Source organism: Budorcas taxicolor, chromosome 2, assembly GCF_023091745.1.
Source record: "Budorcas taxicolor isolate Tak-1 chromosome 2, Takin1.1, whole genome shotgun sequence".
In the NCBI taxonomy this organism is placed as follows: Eukaryota; Metazoa; Chordata; class Mammalia; order Artiodactyla; family Bovidae; genus Budorcas; species Budorcas taxicolor.
Genome location: NC_068911.1, coordinates 137,926,592 through 137,942,587, shown reverse-complemented (window position 1 = coordinate 137,942,587; position 15,996 = coordinate 137,926,592). Strand labels below are relative to the sequence as shown.

The following is a 15,996-nucleotide window of genomic DNA, read 5'->3' as shown; positions in this document are numbered from 1 at the left end:
TGCCTGCTCATCCCCCATGGAAAGCATGTAAATATTAGGGAAACCAAAAATGAATCTTGTTTAAATGTCCTCATAAAAATTGTTTTTTGTCCCATTTCTTATTCCTAATTGATTTCCTAGTGAACCATATCAACAGGACACTTCTGAAGATGGGCAACAAACCGAAGGCTTAGCACTTGCTCCTGAGGGAATAATTGTCAGCCCAGCCCAGAACATGAGAATTACAATGAAAATACCTGTGGTAAAGGAGAACGCAAATAATAAAATGTCAACTTGTTGAGTCAAAACAATGAGCATTTATCCACTAGGCATTCATATATGGGAGAGAAAGACAGGAAACTAGGGAAGATGAAAAGTGGGGAGCGAACTCTTTTAGCAGTGTTCATTTCTCTTTTTCTTTTTTTCATTTGCTATCTTTTACTTCTGCACAGATATGGAAATCTTGAGGAGTGTATTTTCTTTTGGTTGAGAATTCTTTGCTCCAAGACATCTTAAGGGAGATTTAAAACACAGATGCATGGAAGGGGTGGGGCCCACAGACCATACTCCGTACCTGCCTCCGACAGCTGGGTTCCACGGAGGTCTAGGGCTCCAGAGTAAGAATGAAATTCAACTAAAAAGGAGCTGATTCTCTCATAGTAGGAAGCAAGAGATAAGGGTATTATGACTGTGTACATAAGTAAAATCTATTAAATATTCATGGAAACCTCTATGTCACTTAAGCAGACACAAATGTTGAAAATGAGTTGGCTCATTATATATAGTCTTCAGTAATTGCCAATTTACATTTATTTAACATTTACAAGGTTATGTATAGAAGAGTAAAAAGGTACAGTTCCTTCTTTCCAATAGCCGATAATGTAACAAAGTAAGATACAGCCTGGAGAAGGAAATGGCGACCCACTCCAGTATTCTGGCCTGGAAAATCCTAGGGACGGCAGAGCCTGGTGGGCTGCCATCTATGGGGTCGCAAAAAGCTGGACATGACTGAGTGACTAACATAGAAGATACAGCTAAGTTTACTTCAGTTTATCCTCTCAGATGAAGTAGGCCTTATATGAAACTTTTATTCATTTATTACACAATGTATAATAACTGTCTACTGAAAGTGAAAGCGTTAGTCATTCACTCATGTCCAACTATTTGTGACCCCATGGACTGCAGCCTGGCAGGCTCCTCTGTCCATGGAATTCTCCAGGGAAGAATATTGGAGTGGGTTGCTGTTTCCTTTTCAAAGGGATCTTCCTGACCCAGGGATCGAACCTGGGCCTCCTGCACTGCAGGCAGATTTTTTTACCATCTGAGTCACCAGGGAAGCCCAGCTTTCTACTGCTACTACTACTAAGTCGCTTCAGTCGTGTCCGACTCTGTGTGACCCCATAGATGGCAGCCCACCAGGCCCCTCCATCCATGGGATTGTCCAGGCAAGAGCACCTAGGTGCTAGTAAATGAAGATATATGAAAGGATAAGACAGACAAGAATATCGCTATCTACAAGTCCTGAGCATTCAACTATGTATGTCTTTACATAGCCAGGAAATGACCCAGCTCAATCTTTTAACCACTATGAGTCCAAACTTTTAACCACTATGAGTCCCAACTACCTTCTATTCTTAATGTGAAAATCTGTCACAATTTTTAAGTTGAATTTATTATTAAAACTAAGTGTTTTAATAGGATTCTATTTTAACTTCTTGTATCAATATATCACACAAACATTATTTGTCCTTAGAGAATATATATGTGATTTTCTGATGTTTTTCTCAACTCTTAACTATTATCAACTTGTTTCTTATCTTTTCTTAAAATAATTTGTAAGAGAATTTAATAACTATTACCTGTATATTAGCAAAAATAATGTTTTAGGAATACTTTATGATAAACATAATTGATATAATATATAATTGTAAAATATAATATTATATAAATATAACTGTATGTAAGTGAAATACTTAGCAATATCAGCATTCAATAATACTTTGTTTATACTTCATGCATACATAAAAGTATTTCTTACATTAAAAACTCCATAAATAAATAATAAATAGATTTAAATAAATAGATTTCAAAAATATTTAAAGTATACGTAATAATATGAAACAAGAAGTTCGTTTTATAGATCAAATTTTAAATTAGTTAAGTTGCAGATCTGTATTTGTTGTTGTTTAGTGGCTAAGTTGTATCTGACTATTTTGAGACCCCATGGACTGTAGCCCACCAGGCTTCCCTGTTCATGGAACTTTCCTGACAAGAATACTGGAGTGGGTTGCCATGTTCTCCATGGGATCTTCCCAACCCAGGGACTGAACCCATGGCTCCTGCACTGGCAGGCAGATTCTTACCACTGAGCCATAAGGGAAGCCCCAGATTTGTATTACCCAAGCACACATTGCAGGGAAGAATATAGAGAGCTAATTGCATTATAATGATCTTCACAGTAAGCATGATAGACATCTTATTAGGAACCTAATAAGGTATGGACAATGCTAGCACATCATCCAAAAAGTATATAAGCATGTTATATGCTTTAATGATCCTAATATGAATAAAGTGTAATTCATAACGTCCAGAGCTCTAGGAATTTCTGGGGAAAAATTAGAAATTATGGACCTGTTATACTGGATAAATGACTTAATTTATATGTACATTTTTATACCTTCTAGTTACACCTAAAATATATAACCATCTATTTGCCACATAATCCCATCAGAGCACCTCTAGGTGCATATTTTTCTAATTTCAGAAACCAGTATGAGCTTAGCTACCATACTAGTGAAGTGTGAGTTTCCTGGTGGCCATTTGGGCAGTTTGCACAGGGAAATAACAATCTGCATCACCTCCATTGGTCTCTCTGGCCTCCTCAGAATCACCAACTGGATCATCCCTCGGATGTTTCCTTCCATGGACATGGATCGTCGAAGTGTTTCCATAGCTTCGTGGTTGGACTTTCCCAGAAGAGATTCCCCATTAACCGCAATCAGCTGGTCATTCATCCGCAGACGGCCATCCTAGGGTGGAGGTAAGAAAAACAGTATTAAGCAGAGAAAAGCATGGTGATGACATGTGACTGTCAGGCAAAAGTGCAAGTTTAAAATAAAGAAAAAAAGTCAGCTATTAGGGATGAGTTATTTTCCACAGAAGAAAAAGGTTCTGGATTTTATCAAATAGTCACAAATATTAATAATGAATTGTGTGAAAGTGACCTTTAGAAATCTTAGAGTCCGGAACTACAATAACTTAGACATTTGTATAATATCTCTTACCTAAACCTGTGGCAAGTGTGCTAGGCTAACCTGATTTTGCCATTAGCTCTGGAAGCTACCACGTTGCTGACTCAAGGAAAGAGGGTTTAGAAGCAAAAGACAGTGGCCATACTGCTTGCATTTTCAGGCACAGAGAGACACCACGCTTAAATGTTGCATGCTTGGCAACAGTAATGGATCTCATAGCTAGCTCTATTGAATAGTGCTGTGAAAAGAAACTTGTCATGTTATTTTCTCTAATGCAACAAAAAGTTGCTAGTCTGCAAAAGAACGCAGAAGTGTGTAATGCAGGTCCAATCTGGTACTATGTTTTCTAGAGGAAAGTCTTGACAAAGGGGACTGTCAAGCCTTTTGTGAGGAGTCTCTGGCTGATAAGCACTTTCACCCAGCACCTTCAGGAAGAAACAACACATACCGCAGAGAACTGGGAACTCTGGCACGTGGATAAGCGGCCCAGATTCTAGTCTAAATCACCTCTCAGTTCAGTTCAGTCGCTCAGTCGTGTCCAACTCTTTGCAACCCCATGAATCGCAGCACGCCAGGCCTCCCTGTCCATCACCATCTCCCGGAGTTCACTCAAACTCACGTCCATCGAGTCAGTGATGCCATCCAGCCATCTCATCCTCTGTCGTCCCCTTTTCCTCCTGCCCCCAATCCCTCCCAGCATCAGAGTCTTTTCCAATGAGTCAACTCTTCTCATGAGGTGGCCAAAGTACTGGAGTTTCAGCTTTAGCATCATTCCTTCCAAAGAAATCCCATGGCTGATCTCCTTTAGAATGGACTGGTTGGATCTCCTTGCAGTCCAAATCACCTCCAGGCACTAGTCATCTTCAGCTAGAAATGTCCCTGGAGTCGATGGTGGTAGCTACCACCATCTCTACCTACAAAATAACTTCTGGGGATCACCATCTCTACCTACAAAATAACTTCTGGGGATCACAGTACACACTTCTCCCTCAACAGACAATCTGGGAGAAAATATGCTTAAATACTGACAGTCTGATTAGGGACATGAGTTATACCTGTTTCTAGGGTAGGAAGTTCTTGCTGTGAGGCACAGATGCAGTTTTAGGAATGTCATGATGCTGGTGCTGCTGCTAATACATTTAGCAGAAATAACAGTTGGTGAGCATGGTAGTTCTTCCATGAATTATCTATAGCTCTTATAGAACTCAAGAAGCTAGACAGATTAATGCTTTTGCTCACATTTTACAAATAAGGAAACTGAGGCAGGAAAGTGATGTTAGGTGCTGCAGGTCACAAAAGAGAGTCAGAGATAATCGACCTAAGTTCAGTTTTCATGAACCTTGGTTCTTCTTAGTTTCTGTACTAGGGTTTCCTTGGCTCTTCATCTCTAGACTACAGTTGTACACTCTAAAACAGGTAGAGGGGAGTATTCAACTTTTGCAGTTAGAAGTATCTGGGACCCAAGTTCAAAGGAACAGAATGAAATGTAAAATGAAAAAAGAACTTTCCTAAGAAATGAGAAAACCAGACATATAATGAACAGTAGGGCAGCCATACAGATTTGGGAGAGAAATCCTGTGGACAAGTTGATGAATTTTGACTAATGCAGCAGCAGTGGTCAGAGGAAGTTCCTCTGCTGACAGCTGGGGAAAGGGGGAGAGTGATGAGAGCTGTTCTGGGGCACGGATGCCCTCGTGGGGATGCACTGCCCATGCCTCCTGTTGCAGAGGGTGTCAGCCCATGGTGGTGGAGGCCATGCCCTCTCGAATTTGACAGGGGTAAAAATCAAGCTGTAAAACTTGACTGCCCTGCCTCAACAGAGCCTAATGTCTTCTGCCTTCCTCTCGTTTTCCCACTCCACTTAATCTTTCCCATAATTTGGAGCAAATCTGGAAATGAGATTTACAGGAAAGGCCAAACACAAAAGAAATCGCTTCATTTCTGTTATCTAATGGTGAGAGAGGCACGTAAAGGATAAGATTAAGGCTACATGAAATGGGGTCAAATGGAAGTCACTTTAATGGCTGTGTACAAATGAAGTGAAACACTTTAGGAATTACGCTCTTCTATTGTGGCATTTAATGGAAGCAGGACTCCTGGGCTGGACCTTTCACAGGCAGTTGGGAGGGTCACTAAAAATGTTTTGGGGAGGACTGGAAACAGATGTGTGGTTTTTAAAGATGGGGAGGAAGCACAAAAGTTGGATCAGGATCCTAGCCCTGTGAACAGGAAATGAGGTCGAGTGCTGGACCTGTAGACGCTTAGTCTTGGCAGGACACCTCATCCTCTATGACAGGAAGAAGAAAGATAAAGATTGAAACTTAATGGGCACTTGCAGAATTGAGGGAATGAAATCTGAGTGAGAGCCACCTGGTAACTTCCTGTAAACCTCTGTGGAGTATGAGGCAAGGTCTGAGTGAAGAAGTAAGTAAGAGATAAGGAGATAGAAAAAAAATGATTTTTATGTAGGATAATCTCTTACCAACAAGTATTAAGTACAGATTTCTATTTTTAGCTATATTCCGAGTCTCAAGCATACATAGCTACATTAAAGTAGACCGTGTTTGCTGTATGCAAGTCCAAACAATAAGGCAGGTCAGGTCAGCCCAGGGCAACTCTTTTTTTTTTTTTTTTAAGACATTCACATTCATTGCAAGCATCACTGCAGAGCTGCGGGTATGATAAAAAAATCCACATACTCTCCTTTTAAGGCTTAGCTGGCTCGTTGCTATTGGTTTTTGCTTTCCCTTTATAAGATAAACGATGGGTAAATTCATTAATGGTGGTGCCAGTAAGCACCACATTGTCCTAACATTGAGAAGATAATCTTAGAATTAAGAACTGGAAGGGTCCTTAGAGATTATCTTGTCCAAATGCTTCCGTTTATAGATAAATAATGTGATATACACAGAGGATAAGAAACCATTTACTGAATTCCTCTTCTAAAGAGAAGGTACTTCCACATAGATTCGAACTTGCTCAGCTAGTTAAGGTCAGAGCTGGATTAAATAGTCCAAGTCCTGACTTCTCAGCATTCCCTATTCACTACCCATTGTGTTCTAATAGATGACAATGACTAGTCCCTCAAGGGGTCATGCTTCAAGAAAAAAGACTTTCAAATCCAGAGAGAACCATATGACACCAGATGTCTCCTACACACCCTCACACACACACACATACACACACACACACACAGAGTGTATCCATGTCTAGTCTTCATTTAAAATGAAGTCAATTTAGTTAAGAGCTCATTACTCAAACTCAGCAAAGATCACAATTGCGTATGACTGGTCTGCTCTGTGGGACTTGCCCGGTGGCTTGGTGGTAAAGAATCTGCCTGCCAGGGCAGGAGATGTGGGTTCAGTTCCTGAATTGGGAAAATCTCCTGGAGAAGGAACTGGCAATCCACTCCACTCCAGTATTCTTGCCTGGGAAATCCCATGGGCAGAGGAGCCTGGCAGGCAACAGTCTATGGGGTCACGAAAGAGTTAGGCACCACTTAGAGACTAAACAACAATGACAATTCCACTTTGCAACAGTTTTTTACCAAGAAAGGTAGCTTTTTATGGTTTTATTTTTTTCTTTCAGTATTATGTTTAAGTATGTACTTCAGCAGGAGAATAGTGACTCTCCTCAACTGATTTCACATGAGTGATTTCAACTATCCAGGTATGTTACCCAGTAATTCTAGGATATTTATCTTATCCTAATCTAGATCACTCTTTCATTCGTTGAAGGAAAAACCAATGCCCTTTCTGCTATGGACTGAATGTGTTTTCCTCAAATTCATATGTTGAAATCCTAACCCCTAACATGAAGATATTAGGGGGCATCTGGAAGGTAATTAGCGCCCTTATAAAAGAGTCCTGAGACAGATGTCTTGTCCTCTCTGCCATATAGGGTTACAGCAAGAAAAAGACAGCTGACTATTAAGCACCTCTCACCAGATGGATTCTGCAGCACCTTGATCTTGAACTTCAGACTCAAGAACTATGAGGGATAAAGTGCTGCCATTTAAAAGCTACCCAATTTATGGAATTTTCTTTAAGCAGCCTGAACAAAGACACTTTTCTTTCTACTTTTTTGACCATCAGACCCCTAACCAAAAGACCACAATTACATCCCTTACTTTTTGCAACCCCTGGAATCAACTCTTTTCTATCCTTAAGCTAGGAGGAAGTAAAGAAAGTTCCCAAAGAGGAAGAAAAAGAGAAAAGAGAACAGAATAAAAATAGATAAAAACTTCCTCTGGGCACATTAGGACAAATAAAAACTGGTATAAGATTTAGGTCTTCTCCATGTCCTGGGGTGATTTCAAGTCTCATCAGCCCTAACCAGGTTCCAGTGTGGTCATGTGGATGCGAGAGCTGGACTGTGAAGAAGGCTGAGCACCGAAGAATTGATGCTTTTGAACTGTGGTGTTGGAGAAGACTCTTGAGAGTCCCTTGGACTTCAAGGAGATCCAACCAGTCCATTCTAAAGATCACCCCTGGGTGTTCTTTGGAAGGAATGATGCTGAAGCTGAAACTCCAATACTTTGGCCACCTCATGTGAAGGGTTGACTCATTGGAAAAGACCCTGATGCTGGGAGGGAATGGGGGCAGGAGGAGAAGGGGATGACAGAGGATGAGATGGCTAGATGGCATCACCAACTTGATGGACGTGAGTTTGAGTGAACTCCAGGAGATGGTGATGGACAGGGAGGCCTAGCATGCTGTGATTCATGGGGTTGCAACGAGTCGGATGCGACTGAGTGACTGGACTGAACCGAACTGAATGCAGGGGGAGTGAGACCGGACTGGGAGACAAGATGTTTGAGTGTTATATCCCCTTTCTGTGTTGTTGCTGCTGCTGCTAAGTCACTTCAGTCGCATCCGACTCTGTGCAATCCCATAGACAGCAGCCCACCAGGCTCCCCCGTCCCTGGGATTCTCCAGGCAAGAACACTGGAGTGGGTTGCCATGTCCTTCTCCAATGCATGAAAGTGAAAAGTCAAAGTGAAGTCGCTCAGTCGCGTCCGACTCTTAGCTGCTACTGCTGCTAAGTTGCTTCAGTCACGTCCGACTTGACTCAGCTACGCTGTGCTAAATTGCTTCAAGTCATGTCCGACTCATAGTGACCCTATCAACTACAGCCTCCCAGGCTCCTCTGTCCATGGGATTCTCCAGGCAAGAGTACTGGAGTGGACTGCCATTTCCTACTCCAGGGATCTTCCCGACACGGTTTTGAACCTGTGTCTCTTGTGTCTCCTGTATTAGCACGCAGGTCTTTACACTAGCGCTGCCTAGGAAGTCCCTATCTCTTTTTATTGAACACCTGATACAGGGCAGTCCTTGTGCAAATATCTTGCATATGTTCTCATTTCTCAAAACAAACCTGTGATACAAGCACCACACTCCACTTAGAGATATAATAATGGAGGCTCAGGGAAACTAAGTGACTGTTAAAGAATACTGTCACTGCCAGGCCTACCTGTCTGAGTCAGATACATTTCCATTGAGCTATGTTGCTTGGTCAGTAGGTGTCCAATATGCTACTGGAGATCAGTGGAGAAATAACTCCAGAAAGAAAGAAAGGATAGAGCCAAAGCAAAAACAATACCCAGCTGTGGATGTGACTGGTGATAGAAACAAAGTATGAGATGGCTGGATGGCATCACTGACTCGATGGACCTGAGTGTGAGTGAACTCCAGGAGTTGGTATGGACAGGGAGGCCTGGCGTGCTGCAATTCATGGGGTCGCAAAGAGTTGGACACGACTGAGCGACTGAACTGAACTGAACTGAATTGATGTTGCTTCTAGAGATGATTAAAGGTACTACAGTGATTGGGAAAGCCTGATAGCTTCCCTGGTGGCTCAGAGGGTAAAGCATCTGCCTGCAATGCTGGAGACCCAGGTTTGATCCCTGGGTCAGGAAGAGCCCCTGGAGGAGGAAACAGCAACCCACTCCAGTACTCTTGCCTGGAAAATGCCACGGACGGAGGAGCCTGGTGCAGGTTACAGTCCATGGGTTGCAAACAATCGGATATGACTGGGCGACTTCACTTTCACTTTCTTTCACTACAGTGATTAATGAATATAATTATTTAATGAGTTACTCCTTTGTGCAGTTCTTTTGCTAAACCCTTTGTCTGTATGCACTAGACAATTTAATACTTATAACTATCCTGTACACTGGGGACTATAGGTCCCCTTTTAGAAAAGAAGAAACCAAGGATCAGGAGAGTTCAGTGCATTGTTACAAGTCACATGACCAGAAGCAAATTTGAACTAGGTCTGGGTTACTCTGAAGTCCATATTTTCAACCACTTTGCTAGTGATTCTTGACCTTTCTGGGCTCTTCTTAGACTCCTTTGGGAATCTCATAAAAGCAAAGGATTATCAACTCTTAAAAATAAATATTGACATGATGGTTCCTCCACAGCTGTACATTTGGACCAGACGATTCTTTGTAATAGAGAGCACTTTTGTACTTTCAGGATGCTGCATGTGCCCTCTGAAGCACATCCGTGATTTCTGGTGGGCCAGTGGCCTTGTAGTTTAGTTCATGCTCTGCCTCCGCTATGATTAGCAGTGACAGTGCAAGCCTTAATCCACCTCTTGGGGCCAATATTTGGTAGGTTCCTTTACCTTGAAAGTTCTAATGAACACAGAGGGAAGAGAAGAAAGCCATGGCACAGAATGAGCCTCTGAAAAACATGAGTCAAGCATGAAGGAGTAGGCTGGCTAACCCAAGGGCAGCTGGCTGGGGCCCAAGGCCAGCCTACATTAGGCCAGGGTGTTCAGAGGATTAATCATGAGCAGATGTTGACTCCTTCCTCTGCCTGATTCTAAAGGGGTCCTTGGTGAAGCCTTCAGGGACATCAACACTCAGGGCGCAAATCCCAAACCCTGACTTCAGGCTACACAGCAGTATTTCCTTGGAGTAGACTGGGACTCCAGGCAAGATGGCACCTGACTGAGGAAAAGGGCTGTCCTGAACAAATATTTCCCAAGATCCTAAAATCACTCCATCTGCTTACTGTATTTTTTGGAAAAAAATCCAACCTAGAAAGAGCCTTGTATTCCAGACTGAAATAATTTAATTTCACTTTCAAACAATAACAATGAAAGGAAAAGAATAAATCAAGATTTTAAAGTATAGTTTTTAAAGTAAAGAAAAGCAATACAGTTGGTAAGACCAGAAGCATGTCAATTCTTGTCTTGAAGGGCACCTATGTACATTAGTCAATGTTTTACTTCACCTGTCCTAACACAATTTCAACCAATACAAATGGCACCAGTCTTCAAAAATAAGAGCTCTATTTTCCAGACGCAATACATTGCACTCTGGTGTACACACTATGGTGATGTGGTCCAAACTTTTCCTTTGCTCCAAAATGCCCTTTGCATTTCTGCTCACCGGTTCTATATCAATCCTTCAAAATAAGGCTCAGCAACTGCCTTCCATTTTCTTCCCTTCAGGCAGAATTGCTCCATCTCAACACCTACGATTACCTTTATATTTGTCTACCATTTGTTGTTGCTCAGTTCCTCAATTGTGTCCAACTCTCTGTGATTCCATGGACTGCAGCTTGCCAGTTTTCCCTGTCCTCCACCATTTCCCAAAGTTGCTCAGATTCATGTCCATTGAGTTGGTGATGCCATCAAACCATCTCATCCTCTATCACCCTCTTTTCCGCCTGACTTCAATCTTTCCCAGCATCAGGGTCTTTTCCAATGAGTTGGCTCTTTGCATCAGGTAGCCAAAGTGTATTGGAGCCTCAGCTTCAGCATCAGTCCTTCCAATGAATATTTAAGGTTGATTTCCTTTAGGACTGACTGGTTTGATCTCCTATCAGTCCGAGGAACCGTTAAGAGTCTTCTCCAAGTTTGAATGCTCCAAGTCTTCAGTGCTCAGCCTTCTTTTGGTCCAACTCTCACATCCATACATGACTACAGGACAAACCATAGTTTTAACTATATGGACCTTAGTCGGTAAAGTAATGTCTCTGCTTTTTAGTACGCTGTCTAGTTTTGTCATAGCTTTTTTCGCAAGGAGCCAGTATATTTTAATTGCATGGCTGCAGTCACCATCTGCAGTGATTTTGGAGCCCAAGAAAATAAAGTCCGTCACTGTTTCCATTGTTCCCCCAACTATTTGCCATGAAGTAACAGGACCAGATGCCATGATCTTCGTATTTTGAATGTTGAGTTTTAAGCCATCTTTTTCACTCTCCTCTTTCACCTTCATCAAGAGGCTCTTTAGTTCCTCTAAGCTTTCTGGCATAGGGTGGTGTCATCTGCATATCTGAGGTTATTGATATTTCTTCCAGCAATCTTGATTCCAGCTTGTGATTCATCCAGCCTTGCATTTCACATGAGGTACTCTGCATATAAGTTAAATAAGCAGGGTGACAATATACAGACTTGAACTACTTCTTTCCTGATTTTGAACCAGTCTGTTATTCCATGTCTGGTTCTAACTGTTGCTTCTTGACCTGCATACAGGTTTCTCAGGAGGCAGGTAAGGTGGTCTGGTATTCCTATCTCTTGAAGCATTTTACACAGTTTGTGGTAATTCACACAGTCACAAGCTTTGGTGTAGTCAATGAAGCAGAAGTAGATGTTGTTCTGAAATTCTCTTGCTTTTTCTATGATCCAATGGATATTGGCAATTTGATCTCTGGCTTTTCTGCCTTTGCTAAATCCAGCTTGTACATCTGGAAGTTCTTTGTTCAAGAACTATTGAAGCCTGCCTTGGAAGATTTTGAGCATTACCTTGCTAGCAATTGAAATGAGTGTAATTGTGCAGTAGTTTGAACATTCTTTGACAGAAGGTCTACCATAGTCCTTACCGTATTTGAGTTTTTTATGTGTTTATTATGCTACCAGCTTCCTGTAATATGGATGAGTCTTTTTGTTTCCTGTATCCATTCTATTACATATTGAATAACTTATGGTAGCTGTAGGTGTTGTAGAAATCCTTCCTAAATGGAATCACTAGAAACATCCTTCATCAGGTGCTTTGACCTGGTGTAAGTTTCATCTCCAATGGACAAATTCAAAAATATACAAACTGTAATTATGAGCAATTCCTGAGGCCAGGCTGGCTTGGATATACCGGCACATGCTCAGAGAAACTTTATAATTCTAAAAGTGAAGCTTGATTACTGTCTGTGTACTGGCTCTGCTGCGGCTGCTGCTAAGTCGCTTCAGTCGTGTCCGACTCTGTGCGACCCCATAGACGGCAGCCCACCAGGCTCCCCCATCCCTGGGATTCTCCAGGCAAGAATACTGGAGTGGGTTGCCATTTCCTTCTCCAATGCGTGAAAGTAAAAAGCAAAAGTGAAGTCACTCAGTTGTGTCCGACTCTTAGCAATCCCACGGACCGCAGCTTACCAGGCTCCTCCATCCATGGATTTTCCAGGCAAGAGTACTGGAGTGGGGCACCATTCCCTTCTCTGGTGTACTGGCTCAGTATCCTCTTATTCAGCTATTGCAAAATTTTAAGTTTATGTAATTCAGTTATTATCTTAAGAGTCTCACTCCATTTTATGTAACAAATGAGTGAAGTTCCAGCAATGTACCATTTATTCATCATCTGTGTCATGTGAGACCTCTTTTTTTAATTAAAGATAACTGAAGAGTATTTTTAGAGCCTCAGAATATATATAATCAACCATTTTGATATAATGTATTACAATTCTTTTCTTTTAAAGACCTACTGGAAACATATGGGATATAAATAGACATATTGCAATCTACAGCTTTCACTGTAATCATGAGTGAATTTTACAGTTTCCTTAGCAAGAAGTTTCAGAAGCACTGACTGAAGAGTCATCACCAGCATCCCTTGGTCTACTTTGCAGCAACAGCAATCTGTGCTTGTTTTACATATTTTCTGTTTCTTGTCCTTTCAGCTTCTTCTCTATCCCTTCCCATCTCCTTCCTGATTTTCTGTTTTCAGTTTAGTTTGGCCTAGAAAACTGGATAATAGAAGCTCATTAAGGTGCATGGGTTGTATGCATCAAGAAGATTCTGCATGAATGCCTAACTAGATTAGAATCTCAGAAGCCTTTTCAACTTAAAGAAAGGATTTTATTTATTCACTTGAAGAAGAAGAAGAAGAAGAAAGCTCTGTTCTTGCTTGTGCTAAGATTGCTAAAAATCTGGCTTCTTAAAGAAATGGACCCAGAGCAGAATGCTTAGACCAAAACTCTGACCACATTATGAACTCAATATCTCTTATAAATACCCACAATATAGGTGAATATAGGTTTTAAGGTAAAAGATACTATTTTCAGAGTCAAAGAAACATGATCATGTTATACCAACTTTTGTAGATAATAATTTCATTTTTGATTATGTCTAAAAACATATATTTTTAAGCCTCTGAAGACAATGATAGAATTAAAAGTATACATCAAAAAGACTTAGAGTTCTAAAAGTTTATCCAGCATGATACAAATGTATTTGCATTTCCATAAATAAAATAAAATGATAAAACTTAGCAAGAAAAACGATGATAGATATTGCTATTATGAAAATTTTAAAGTAATGTTATATCTCTATAAAATAGTTACTACTGCAGAAAACCCATAAATGATAAGCCTGAGTATATTAATTAACATGTATTAACATTTTGGGCATTTTTTTCCTAAAAAAGGAAATGTATTTAAAATATATGGCATAACATAGTTGATAATTCTTTTTTGTTTGTTTAAATTACTTGTTTTATTTTTTAAAGCAGAGTTCTTATAGTGATGGTGAATTTTTCCAGGCAGAATTCCTGCTTTTAGTTGTTCACAGAATATCACATTTTTATGGTGAGTATGAAATATTAGAGTTTGGCTTCTAACAGTTGAGGATTTGCAAGGAAGCTGTTTATACCCAGATTGTATGGTGTTTTGGGTAAGAGGTAAAAACCTGGAAGACATGGTGATCTTAACAGTTCTCTTCCAGTAGAAAACACTATCAATTTTTAAGAAAAATGGATAGCTGAAGAAATCATTTAACATTCGTGTTCCTTAAAATGCTGTCCTTTTTAATCTTCCTTTGAATCCATTAATTATAGATACACCACATGATTTATAGATACAAGCAGAAATGGAGGTGGAAATTACTTCTGCTAGGAACCCCTACCGGACTCCTTTTAAGTAGCTTAGATACTATTCAACCAACATTCCCCATTACAAAGAGACATGGATATTCAGGATCAAACATTGTATTCCCATAAATTCTAGAACTATGCATATTATCTCCCCAAAATTCATAATTAGGTCACTTTAGAATAGAGGGATTACTTGTATTAGTTAAATTTTTTAACCTATTATGAAATGGTATAGATCTTGCAATTCTGCATCAGGCAACCTCTGCAGAGGTTGTATTCCAGATTTCCTAACCACACAAGAATCAAATTACTTAAATTATGTCTATTTCATATTCTGAGTGCATGCATTTGCAATTAGCTATGTCAGGCATTTTTCTTTCATTTAATTTCATCATCATCAAGTAGTATTTATTAAGCACAAACCTGGCTAATTAATTTTCTAGAGAATAACAGGTATTCTTAAATTTGTTCTCTTTAAGAGCCCTTAAATAATCTACCTGATTTATGACATTTTTCCCTTAGCAAAAGCTGCCTTTAAATTTTAATTTTTGTATTTATTGTTTCAAAATTTCAATAGAACACATTATACTTCCAAAGTGAGTATATTCAAATAAAAAGAAATCTTTCATAATTAGTATTGATAGAACAGACTGTATGGAATTTTTATTCTTTCTAATAGAGAATTTTAATATTCTACATGAATTTTTAAAAATATTACCATTCTAGTTATATATTTTCTAAAAGTAATTCATTTTTATGATAGAAATAGAAGAAAACTAAGCAGATTTAGTATAGCCTAACTTAATAGACTTAAAAATGCATTTTCTCTAAAAAAATTCAGTTTCAAAAGCAAAGGAAAAGAAAACTCATCTCTGAATTCTAAATGTTTAGCAAATGAGGGTGAATGTATGTGAGGTCTTCAAACTGATTAGACAGACTTTATATGTGCTTCTTTGGAAAAAGGAAAAGCTCATTTTTATGTAGATTTTGGGAGAGTCTTTTTCTCAAGTTATTAATTTTTCTAACTGTACAAAGATAATATCTTGTTTCATTTACCAGTAATAATAACACCATATTCAAATTCCAGTCACAAGAGTGAAATTTTAGAAAAGCATCTTCATGAAATCCTAATTACATTCCACTCACAGTTCTCAGTTCATGAGATGTATGTATACTATATATGTATGTATGTATGTATGTATAAATGTATGTTTATATAAAACATACAACATGCAAAGTTGTATCTAGTATATATTTGGCTCTGGAAGCAATTATACTACACTTCAGGGGCAAATGCCCAGGAAGAATGACAGAAACTAAAATTAAATTTCAAATATTTAAGGCATGTTACTGGTGGCTCAGATGGTAAAAAATTTGCCTGCAATGCAGGTGACCTGGCTTTTATCCCTGGGTCGGAAAGATCCCTTATAGAAGGGAATGGCTACCCACTTCAGCATTCTTGCCTTGAAAATTCCATGGATAGACCCTTTCACTTTTCACATTCATGCATTGGAGAAGGAAATGGCAGCCCACTCCAGTGTTCTTGCCTGGAGAATCCCAAGGACGGGGGAGCCTGTGGGCTGCCGTCTATGGGGTCACACAAAGTCGGACATGACTGAAGTGACTTAGCAGCAGCAGAGGAACTTGGTGGGCCATAGTCCATGGGGTCACAAA

General features: G+C 39.9%; 1 protein-coding gene across 1 annotated transcript in view; it reads right to left on the bottom strand.

Annotated features, from left to right (window-relative positions):
* Positions 1–15,996, bottom strand: part of PARD3B (par-3 family cell polarity regulator beta) — a 1,141,780-nt gene that overhangs the window by 464,052 nt on the left and 661,732 nt on the right. The window contains exon 12 of the mRNA XM_052664164.1: positions 2,838–3,008. Within this exon, the coding sequence (XP_052520124.1) occupies positions 2,838–3,008 (171 nt within the window). The remainder of the gene's footprint in view (positions 1–2,837; positions 3,009–15,996) is intronic.